The sequence below is a fragment of the Rattus norvegicus genome, chromosome 10 (genome assembly GCF_021556685.1).
Source record: "Rattus norvegicus strain SHRSP/BbbUtx chromosome 10, alternate assembly SHRSP_T2T, whole genome shotgun sequence".
Taxonomy (NCBI): Eukaryota; Metazoa; Chordata; class Mammalia; order Rodentia; family Muridae; genus Rattus; species Rattus norvegicus.
Window position 1 is genome coordinate 25,068,007 of NC_141543.1, and position 12,134 is coordinate 25,080,140.

The 12,134-nt window shown below is 45.1% G+C and overlaps 1 protein-coding gene across 4 annotated transcripts in view; it reads right to left on the reverse strand.

The window, feature by feature from the left end:
- The window catches only part of Dock2 (dedicator of cytokinesis 2), a 418,958-nt gene that overhangs the window by 241,063 nt on the left and 165,761 nt on the right, over positions 1-12,134 (reverse strand). For all 4 annotated transcript variants that reach the window (NM_001419946.1, XM_087572859.1, XM_087572857.1 and 1 more), the window contains 1 exon segment: positions 635-783. In NM_001419946.1, coding sequence (NP_001406875.1) covers positions 635-783 — 149 coding nt within the window.

Here is a 12,134-nt window from a genome sequence, read left to right on the forward strand (position 1 = left end):
CCTTCGGAAGCCCTCCAGCACTTCACTGAGACATTTCCTTTAGGTTCCGTGTCTGTCGCTAAATGACTAAGTAATGACAACCATATGTGCTTGGGCTTCACAGTTTCAGCCTTGTCCCTCTGAGAGTCACACTCCACACCCTTTCTCCAGGGCCTGAGTCTGAGCAACTGGCTGAGGCAGGAAGAGTGCTACCCATTTCTGGTACTACAAGAAATCTCCAGAGACACCAAACCCAAGCCCTTGAGCATGAAAGTCACCGAGCATGTTCTCCTGAACATAAGGGCAGAAGAAGCTCTCTCCTTGGTAGCCATGCGAACCGGGGATGTAAAAACAGATACGCCACGTGCCAATCACCAAGGAAGGCTCCGATGACACTGATGCCTGCACACAGGGAAAAACCTGTCCACTAGGACACAGGATGACACGATGTCACATTCTGCATTCCTAACAGCTGTCTCTCCCAGCTCCACCATTCAAAGCCATCGGGGAAACGTCACTGAAATAGTCAGCCTCCTGAGCAGGTCTTGGTTTCCCTCTCTAGTTTCAGATGCTCTTCATCAGCATCAGTATTTATGGTTTAATCAGCTGAGCCCAGATCGGAGCCCAGGGCAGCGACCTCATCCTGAGGACTCACCGCGTCCTGACAGCTGAGGACCTCTAGGATGCTGTTGAGCAGTTCCACACAGTACTTTTTCTCCAAGGCCTGGTGCTGCCCATCGTCCCTCTGCTCCAGCAGCTCCTTCAGCTCTTTGGTGATGACAGGAAGCAGAATGTCCCGGCATTCTGAAAGCGAAGGAGTGCCAGGCACGTAGGGTTACTGTCTAGTTTCCTTTGTTAAATACAGAGACACACAGACACGCATGCACCCGCGCGCGCGCGCACACACACACACGTTATATATGTGTGCATGTGTATTATATACATTTATGAACATATAGAAAACATCTGTCTGGGAATGGGGGCTTATGGACAGGAAACCGGGAAAGAGAATAACATTTGAAATGAAAGTATAGAAATATATCTGACAAAAAATTTAAAAAAAAAAGAAAACACCTGTCTTTTCTCATGGAAACATTCACCTTCATGGTGCAATACAGTTCTAAATAAATATACTGTGCTCCATCTACTTGTAATAGATTTACCCTGTGATACTTACATTGCTGCAGAACTTAACAATTTATATGATTTTTATCATCATGTTGATAATTGGCAAATACATTTTCCTTGTTAAAAAAATTATTAAAGCTTAGGTTAAGATTTCCTTAGACTATAATTCACAATTCTGTTTTTTCCCCCTGAACCTCATCCCATAGAATCATGTAGCTATTTTATTTCATATGTCTAAATATGTAAATGCATATACACACATATGCATATATTCAAATATTGCAGTATCGGTTCTCTTATTCTCATTTTTATTTCGTGTTTGTTTTGACTCGTGTTGCATTGTGGTTATGAGCTGTCATAATCGTTGTGCATGACTCTCCATATGAAAGCAGAATAGACCCTTCAGTGACACTGCCTATATCTGCTTTTCAAAAGGTGACTTAGTTACACGCGTCCTTGTAGTGTTCACTAACCAATATTCCTTAAGGCAATTTTTATATTATTACATATAACAACTAACTTAATTATTTAACTACTATAACATTCTCAAATCATTGACATGTTTCCTTATTTAGCCATAATCCTTTTGTTGGACATTTTTCAAATCACCAAACATTGAGTGGTCTCCCACGTGCTCCTGTGCACATTGCTTTCCTTTTGGAATAAATTAGAACTTTCTCAGCACAGAGAATCCTTCCCGACAGAGCTGTCTCAGGACATTTCTGGGGGTTTTAAAGTCTTACCCAATTTTGTCTCTGCATTTCCCTTTAAAAACAAAACCTTTAAGGAAAAAAAAAGATCCAAAATTGTTTCAAACCATCCACAGCCAGATGCCACTTGAGCTGAGACATGAATCATATACACCAGAATGTCAGTTAAATTCAATCTAACAGCTAGATGTTGAACATTTCTTTTATCTCTTGAGACACCAGGTTTCCGAAGGGACGGGGATGAGCTGCGGTTCTTTCCCGTTAGCTACTTAAAATCTGACCAAAGTGAGGAACAATAAGAAAGGGCAGAAACTAAATCAAAGAAGACAAGGATAACTCTTGTTTTCCATCCCAACACGTGCTCTCAATCTGTGGCCAGCATCCTGACTGACTCAAAAAGCCCATGATGGGCTCTAACCTGGAGAAGGTATGGGAAGGCGCTTGCACTCCTTAGAATGCCTGAGCATTGGGTCTCAAATAGGGTTGTGCCCTGGCATTGGAATCTCAAGGGCCCATTTATAATGGTAACAGATGACATTACTAACTATTAATGTGTGTTGAGTGTTCACAGAGTATGCTAGGTTCAAATGCACCACTGGAAGCGTTTGGCAAGAGTTAACTCATCTTGGCCACTGGGGGAGAAGGTGGTATTATTTTGCTGATGGCCTATGTGCATGCATAGGAACTGAAATCTGAACTACTGTATGAAGACTCCAGACCTCATGGAGTTCAGCTGTCAACCGCATGGAGGAGGACACCCGCCCTTGTCTCTGCTCTTTCACTCTCTCTCTGGACTACCTTGGCTCTGTCCCCTCTGATGACTAGTTCAGCACCTTTTCCAGAGTCTATGAATGACAATGTCTTCCCAATACATTTATTTAGATGTAAATTTCCAAAAAATAGTTTTCTGTTGCCTGCAGATCTAGAAAACAAACGTCCTACATGTTCCTTTAGAGGTCTGTTTCCAAACGCTTTTTTGAAAAGGGATAGTTACTTTGAAACTTCAGATTTGACAAAGAAAATCGCAGGTGTTCGGGGTGCAAGGTGACAGGAAAACTGGGGAAGATCATTTCAGGCAGGAAGCCCTTCCTTAGAACGTGAGTAGTTCCAACATCGGGATACTTCACGGCCCAGGCATACCTCACTGTTGTTCCCATCTTTAAACCATCAGAAGATAAGCACCGTCTTTCTCTTCAAAAGTTAGGCTTGTGAGTAACAAAGGAAAGCTACGTAATGCTAAATGTCTTTCTCCTCTGTGGTTGTCTGAATAAGAAAGTCACAAAATGCCCCCTGAGGAGAGTCATTGTCACTGCAATGTGTAGAATGGCCAGAGAACCAAATACCTAGAGCCCAAGAGCACAGAGATCCCACTGTAAGTGAGTCAGCTAGGACAATGGGAACAGAAGTAGTCGTGGGTCCCCGTTGTTACACCAGACTCCTACTCCTGATATGAAACATTCCGATTACGTTGAGGCTAAAGGTCACCAAAGACCTTGAAGGAAAGAAAAGACAGATTAAGAGTAGACAGGTATCTTGAGTTTAAAATATGGCTACTGCTGGGAATGTAGTGCTGGGTCAAGTGTGTGCTTAGCATGTGTAAGGTGCTTGGCTCAGTGCCCAGATCAAGGCAAGAAAAGGTTAGGAAACCAATGTGTTAAGCACTTTTGTGACTTAAAACTTGAAATCATTTCTAAAATGAGATCAATAGGACCTGCAGGAAGATGTCAAGTCAAATAAAAGATTGACCCATTTGTGCAATTTAACTAACTCACGCACACGTTCCTTTTATCCACTGGTCACTCAGGTACGTGGACTGGGGTTCTCTATGCGCAGGCACTGTTCTGAAGTGGAAATGAATGACCAGAGCCAACCACCCTCTAGCACTCAAGCCAAGGGAGATAAGATTTGTGTGGATGACAAAACAATGAAGAAACAAACATGGAGGATTGTGCCTCTCAACAGTGGGGGGGGGGTGCCTTTGCAGAGATCTGGAACCAAGGGACAATCCTGGTGAGGAATTTTAAACACTAATGATCTCCATGAGAAGCTCTGTCCTACAACTCCTACTTAAAACTGAGTTTAAAATAGCATATTCCCTTAGAAAGTCCAGTGATGAGCTCCCCACTACTTAGAGGTGTTCAAACACTGGGCAGCTGTTTACACACTGGGATAATGAGGTGAAAGGTCAGACAAGTTAAACCAAATCACTATTAAGCCTTCATTCGAAATTCTACAACCACATAAAATATAGGCTCACGGAAGTGGCAGGAGGAAAGGTAGACAAGTGGATACGTTTGTACTAGAGTAGATCAGACCCCAGAAATAAAGCACTTCATCAATCCGAAAGGTGCCAGCTTTACACATTAGCAAGACCAGCATCCCTGGATGCTGGAGGCTGCTGATATCGGGACTCAGCAAGATTCTCACTGAGGAAGCCATCAATACTGGGGCCTGTTTTCTGCAGAAAGGACTTTGTCTTCTCTTTAACCCTGATTTCTCAGAAATGTCTAGTTCCCCTGTTTTGGGGAGATGAAATAATTTTTCTGGTTTGTAATTGGAGCTGTGAAATTACATTAGCCAGTAAAAGCTTCAGGAGGCAGCACTTCTAAATCACTGCTTGATTGTCAAACTAACAGACACAAATGGTTTAAAAAGATAGATCTCGCAAAGCCTTTAAATGAATCTTCGTAGACAGAGATAATGGGTCTCGCGGTCCCACATCCCCGTGTGAGATTTTTGCCTCAGGTAACCACTCTGACAAAGACTGGGCAATCTGCCATCAGGTGTCAAGTCCAAATTATAATTCAGACCACTGCTGAGGTCTCTGCATAGTTACTCAGTTCTCTGTGTTTTAATCCAAAGGTTCTTTTGTCCAAGTGACTGCAGAGGAAAATGCAGCATTCTTGGGTTCAGCTTTCATTTTTTTCCCCTAGAAAGCTGGGTTATGATAGGCAGTGCTGTGCCCCTGATCTCACAGCCCTTTTGAAGAGTGATGTACCTTTTCAGTGAGGTTATTACCCAAGGACACTTCAAATAAGATTATCCTTTCCTTTATTTGTTCCTCATATCAGCCAGTGAAAGAAAGAGAGAGACTCTGCCCTTTTGGAAAAGCCACCTTGAAGGGCATTGAGCTGATATTCCACCTGTGACCACAGCCACAGCCTTAGCCCGGAGGGGAGAGTCGCTGTGAATCACATCTGCATGTGACATCTTCCCGTACGTCTGTTCTCTTCTGCTTTCTCTCAGAGTGAAGACAGCCCATCACAGTCAACCAAGGAAATTGGGGAACCATCTTAGATTCTATGCTTTCTCAAAATCAACATCCAACCTGCCATGAATCTGATTCTTCTATGTTCTGGGTCACAATCTCCCTTCTCTCTACAGACGGTCTTTGCGGTCTGGAAATCTCCTAGTGACTTCCAATTGTCCCGGTTGGAGAATGATAACAACACATGACATTCATCTGGAAAGAGCACTATGTACATGCATGTGCACATCATGTATTCCTAACCACACCACACAGAGGCGGGGGAGTGGGTAAGCAGGGAGAGGGCAGAGAAGTAGGGAGGGAGAGGGAAGAGTCAGGGAGGGAGAGAAAATTAAAAAGATTCTATTGCTTCTGTCAGATCACCCTTTCTACCATAGCTATGCAACTGTGGTATATCTCGTCATCATAGGGCTTTCCCTTTGGATCAGCTACGCGGACCCTTTGTGAGATGTTTCTTTACCTCCAGATCCACGACTTGGTGCTCCTCCACCTCCCTCTCCACCCCACTCAGCACTGTCATTCTGCTTCTGGATCTTTCCACATTGCCTTCTTTGCCAGAAATGCCCTTCACCTGACAGACTCTTTCCTTCTTGATCTGAACTCAGAGGCTGAATCCTCTAGGCGCTTTCCTAGTGCTCCAGTTCTGACTGAAGTGACTGTCTCTGGTGTCATCATAGTACCAGAATGTGTTTGGCTTATCACAAATCACACTAAGTCATCATTATGGTTGGAACTGGATAGCCAATGAGATTCTTACTGATCACCTCAGAAATGAAGCTGAGGCCCAAAGGAGGACAACAGGTGATAATCATCACGCACCCAAACTTCTCCCCCTTAGGTGGGGTACAGCATCATCTTTCCAGATTTTTTGCGAGGTACCAGTTCTATACCAGTTCAATGTCAATGTCTATAGATTCATTCCTGGACAGAGTGGGTGTCATCAGGAGCCTCTAGATAGAGTGCAATGCACATAGTAAGAAAACTGACCCTTCTCTCTGAGACTAGTTTGAGGGATTGAAAAACCAAACAAATCTCTCATAAAATAAGAAGGCTAGAATTTCATGTCCCTGATGGAGAAACGTTTGCCAGTTTATGACCTCAGGTACCATTTTGGTCCATCATGTGGGGAGTCTGCGGAATACTCTAGAAGATGGTGAACTCAGAGAAGGGATTTAGATACAGCACAGGGTTGCATGTTGTCCAGCTGCATCTTTACATGGTTACCCTTCTCTGTAATAAGCCTGACTGTGGTATCTGGACCTGTAATTTCATTCCAAGTCAGCCTTTCATTTTGTCACCAAGGCTGGTTAATCGCCTCTTCAATCCTGGTCAATATTTCACAGACCTTAAGGTGAAACCCATTGGGCTTTGGCCAAGTTTCTATTGACTGGGAGGGAGGTGAATCCAGATCAGTTTAAACCTCTTGGAGCACCAGAGAGCCTGTGGCAGTCAAGGCTTGCTGTTTCTCCCTGACGTGTCTTCTTGGCACACTGGGAAAGCCCTTGATTAAAACCCTAGCTCTACGGGGCAGGGCTGAGCACGGTAAGTGTAGTTCAACTTCTTTGAGCTGCCTTTTCCCCTTGGGTTCAAGGACCATCTGCAGATGTGAAAGACCACTTGGCTGGATCAGCTAGACTAGAAGGAGTCACTCCATAGACACGGCACGACTCTGACAGTCAGCAATTTGCTCTCCCAACTGCCCTCCCTCCTCCAGCCAGTGTGTCACAAAGCAAACACATTCCACCCACTGAGGGAAATCAATAACTACCCACAAACTTCATATTCCAGACCAGGTACAAGCCCTGTGCAATTCTACTTACATCTCCCTCTTTTTTGTCTTTTTTTTTTTTAGTGGCAACTCATGGCTCACTCCCAGAAAACATAACCTAATTACAACATCCAGATCATCCCTTCCCCCTTCCAGCCCTCACCATGACATACATTTCCTTACTTTGAACTTACAGGCCAAAATATACCTCCCAAGTCAGACAGTACAGGCTAGTTAGAGATCATAGACCTCAGCTTCAGGAATCTCAATAGAATCAGCCCTAATTACACAGTAGTAGATCCTCCAGAAGAGACGTGAGTCTCCAGCGTTATTCTGGATGCCCACTGAAATTCCTGAACAAGCTCCCACTTTGATCACACATATTTAACATTCGAGGCTTGTAACTGTCTATCACATATGTTTTATACGTAACATAAAATGGGATTTTTTTTTTTTAACAAGCGAAAGCCCTCTGATGACTAGATGTGCCACAGTTGCATAGCTGTGGTAGAAAGGGTGAACTGGCAGGAACCATAGAACCTTTTTACTCCTCTATCCCACCCTGACTCTTCCCTCTCCCTGCTTATCCACTCCCTGACCTCTGTGTGGTGTGGTTAGGTATATGATGTGCACACGCGTGCACATAGGTGACCTTACTAGGTTAATGTCATGTGTTGTTCTCATTCTCTACCTGGGACGAAGATTCCAATTTGGCTAGACTAGGTAGTTGGGATCCTCTGTTTCCACCCCTACTGCACTGGGATTCAAACATGCATGGTCACTCCCACCCCTTCTGCAACAGTCACTTTTCACTTTGAACCCTCTTCCCAGTGCCGAGTTACAAGAATTTTTAAGAGGAGGTGCTACAGATGTAACCCCAAAGTTACACTGACTGTAGATACATTTGAATTTTCTGCCAATCTATATACTTCAAAACACACATACCTGTAATATATATGTGCCCTTCATATATCAAGTGTGTGTTATACGTCGTTTACTGTGTCCTGTATGTATACACATAGAGAAACACATAGCTGACAAATACTTATTGAGACAAACATGGTTCTCATGGATGTTCTATTCCACAGGCTGTTGGATTTTCCACACTGGCTTTCCCAGTAGCAAGCCAGAGGATAAAGTTTGCATGTCCCAGCAACCTCTGGAACAGGAGTTGGAAAGTGAGGACAAGAAGTGAATAGGAAAAACAGGGCACAATCCTCCAGACTTCCAGCAACCTCTCAGGGATCATCATCCCATAAAGAAGGAAGACCTAGGCCAGTAGTTCTCAACCTTCCTGATGCTGCAACCTTTTAGTACAGTCCCTCATGTTGTGGTGACCCCAAGCCATAAAAAATTATTTTTTGTTGCTACTTCATAACTGTAATCTTGCTACTGCTATGAATTGTAATATAAATATCTGTTTTTCTGAAAGTCTTAGGCAACCCCTATGAAAGATTCGTAAGACACACCAAAAGGAGTCACATCCCGCAGGTTGAGAACCATTATCTTAGGGTGTCCAAACCCGGGGGACAGACAACCCAAGGTCATTTTTGCATTTCCAGTCCACAGGTAAAGCAGGCTCCCACCAAGGAGGTAGATCTAGGAACGGGCTCTGGCTGTGTTCCTAGGCAGAGAATCAGGGGGAGGCTACAGCACAGGATCTAGAAAACAAGCCGGAGGGAACCCAAGGTAGAAGGACCATTTCCTGAATGCAGTCAAGGAGATGTCTCTGAGACCAAGACTGGGGACTGACATGAAAGGGTTACATGGGAAAAGCATGTCAAGATCTTGGGGCAGAGCATCCTGGATGAGAGGAAACAGGTCATGGCCCTGCATGCAGATTTGATATGGGAAATTTGCCCAGAGACAAGCATAGCTGGGAGAACGTAAGATGGGACAGAAAATTTAGACAGGTGGGGAAGAGGTCAGGGCTCGTCTGGGCTATGGTAAGGATTTGATTAGTACACAGAAGTAAGCAAGGTTTCATTTCTGTGCTTTTCTGGGGGAGCTGGGGAGGGGGGTTGGTCCTAGAAAGAAACGCAGCAGACTTTGTAGAGAGGAAAGGGGTGGGTATTAAGCCGTCACCCTCTCCCAGCCATTCTTTCTAATGCACAGAATCTCAGATCTCTTCTACGGACAAGAGTTCAGACACTGAGCAATCCACGAAAGCTAAATCGCTATCAGTGGCAGCGCCGCGGGGCTCAAGCGCCCACGGTCACAGCTCCCGAACTATCCGACCTCCTCGCTACAGCCAGAGATGAGACAAGAGGTAAAGCCTGTTGGTTAGTTTCATCTTGTTTGTTTGTTCATTTATTTGTTTTCACAGATACGGGGGCCAAATATCTGGGCAGTCTTAGGCTAGGCTTTGGAAGCTGGGTCAGTCCAACCTGCAGATAGACTGGGTAGTAAGTGGTAAACCTAGGCATCTTCGAGTGTTGATACCAAGCAACAGATTCCTTACAGAGCTTAGCAAATTAGGATCTAATCACGAAGCATTTTGCTTCCGCTAGCAGGTAATGGAAAGCTCCCGTGAACACCCCGCCCCCAGAAGGCGTGAAGTGGCTGCTGCCGGAGACAGCCTCCCATCACACCTTCCAAAGCTGTCAGGACAGTCATGTTCTAACAGGTCCTTGTGCTCTCGGTTTGACCCGCCCCACTGCCACGGCTGACCTGCCTCCTCTCCGAAGCTTGTTCATTAAAGCACACATCTCTGCTGAAAATGGGTTTGGTAAAATAAACATGGAACCCAGGCTAGCTGAGTGGGCTCCACTACTCGATACACTCCTGATGCTCAGAAGGTTCACCTTTGCCGTGTTACCCTGGATGAGAGCAGCCCCACCTGGTAAAAGAACTTGTCTCATCTACCTCCAAACCAGGAGAAGCCAATAGGAGAGCTTGGAGCCAAACTGAGTTGCCTCTGTTCTAGGCAATCTTGGCTATTAGGGATGCAATGAGCAGTCCCTCAAACACACATAATAGAACTGTGCTCAGTAGCCCTTAGAGTACCATGAGCTGGTCTGACATTCCTCTATCTCATTTGCTCCAAATCGGCACCATGTGTAACCTTGATTCCACTACTGGAACAGCCAGTCGGCAGCCCCCACATTGCTCGAAAGCTAAATCTTCTTGACCCCCATTATGCAGGGTTCCCAACTCCCTTCCCCACAGACTGTACCCATGCATCCACAAATCCCAAATTCTCTTTCACCAGGGACTCTAACTCAGCAACCTTGTATAAGTTAGTCTGTAGTGATGAACTGCAACCGGGCTTCCTCAGCAGGCAGAGGCACTGTGACAGACATATCTTCATAAGGAACAGAGCTAATAGGAGAAAGGAGGCGTGAGAACGAAATGTTGACTTAGTCTCCTATCTCATCCTACTCCAACAGTGAACAGCAACCATGACCTTTGCATAGTTTGGTGCCCTTTTCCCCAGTAGACTTGAAAAGCTGGGATGAAATATCCAATTTCAAACGAGCCACGTCTTCCACAGTTACTGCACAATCTCGATCACACAGTGGGATCCTAATAAGTGTGAGGTGAATGTCTGAGTGTCTGCTCATAGCGGAGGGTGCCTTACCAGTCTGAATCTAAGGCTCCTCTCAGGACCGAAACACTGCTTCATGTTGGGGTATTATGGTATGGTTTATTCCGTAATACTTAAGGAAGCAAGGTAGTCACTTCTGGGGACTGCTGGGTGAGGGAGAATTGTATGCCACTGTCCTCTCCTTCACGGTTTCCTGTGGTCAGCCCTTCTGGTAATATCTCAATGCTTTGGAAGCTTTGCCTTGTTGCAAAGGGAGGCATCAAGACATGTGTAGAGCTCTGGAGTCCAGGTAGGAAGACCTAGGTTTAAACGCCAGCCTTACTATTTCCCCGCTGTGTAATGCTGGAGAGGACCCCTCTACAAATTTCCTCCATAGATCGGGGTTCAAATGCCTCTTTCACGGCATGATCCAAACGCAACAGCATCCACAGTCTGGTGCAGCCCTGTGTGTTACTGAGGCATCTCCAGCGGATGCTAAGCCTAAGACATTTTGGGTCCGCAGTAAAGCGTGTTGGGCCTTCAGCTGGAACTAAGTTATGCCCTTCACTAAACACCAGTCTTGGTGCATTGGGATAAGGTGGACTGAAATGACTCTCTGCATTATTCAAAGGTGTGTGTGTGTGTGTGTGTGTGTGTGTTGTGTCTGTGTACATGTCTGTCTGTGTCTATGTGTCTGTGTGTGTGTCTGTGTGTGTATCCGTGTGTGTGTATCTGTGTCTGTGTGTGTATGTGTTGTGTCTGTGTACGTGTGTGTCTATGTCTATGTGTCTGTGTGTGTGTGTGTCTGTATGTGTGTGTCTGTGTCTGTGTTTGTGTGTATCTGTGTCTATATGTGTGTGTATGTGTGTGTATCTGTGTCTGTGTGTCTGTGTCTATGTGTCTGTGTCTGTATGTGTGTGTCTGTATGTGTGTCTGTGTGTGTGTGTATGTGTGTGTGTGTGTATCTGTGTCTATGTATTTGTGTGTGTCTCTCTGTGTGTATCTGTGTGTCTGTGTGTGTGTGTATCTGTGTCTATGTGTTTGTGTGTGTCTCTCTGTGTGTGTGTGTGTGTGTGTGTGTGTGTGTGTGTATCTGTGTCTGTGTGTCTGTCTGTGTGTATTTTTCAGGGAACCCCAAACCCAGAGAACTGGATTCTGAAAGATGGGTAGAAGTGGAAATGAGTGCAGTATGTACTTTGCAATTTCATTCTCCTTTCTTGTATGCAGACAGACTGCAGAGGGCCCAGGCATGCTCTCTCTGAGTGCCTCTTACATTGCTCTTTGCAACTTAAGAGTAATAATGCCACTTACGGGCAATCCTCGAGCTGCACAGGAGCCCTCTCCTTCTGCCACCACAAACTCGCAAATATCCAGAAGAACAAAACCCAACAGCGATGTTTTGGATCAATAGGAGCACCAGAGTTCCATTTCTGGGAAAAATCACACATTAAAAAAAGCCTCTTGCTTGCATTTTAAGGCTAACAGAGGGGCTCTTCGTTTCAGAGAATTAAATGAGGAAATGCGCCTGGATTTAAGCATTGGCGAAATGGAATGGTAATTGTTTTCAATCGTCCTCTGGCTCCTTCTCCCTCCACTCTCCTCTTCCCCACCTCAGCTGCAAAGGAGGTGGGCGGGGCTGGAACGCCTGCACTTCCAGCTCCATACTTTTAATCCCGCCACTGTTTATTATGGAGAGCAATCTGAGTAGTGTCACATGCTACAAACGAGCTAGAACTTTGAAAGGGAAGGTCTCAA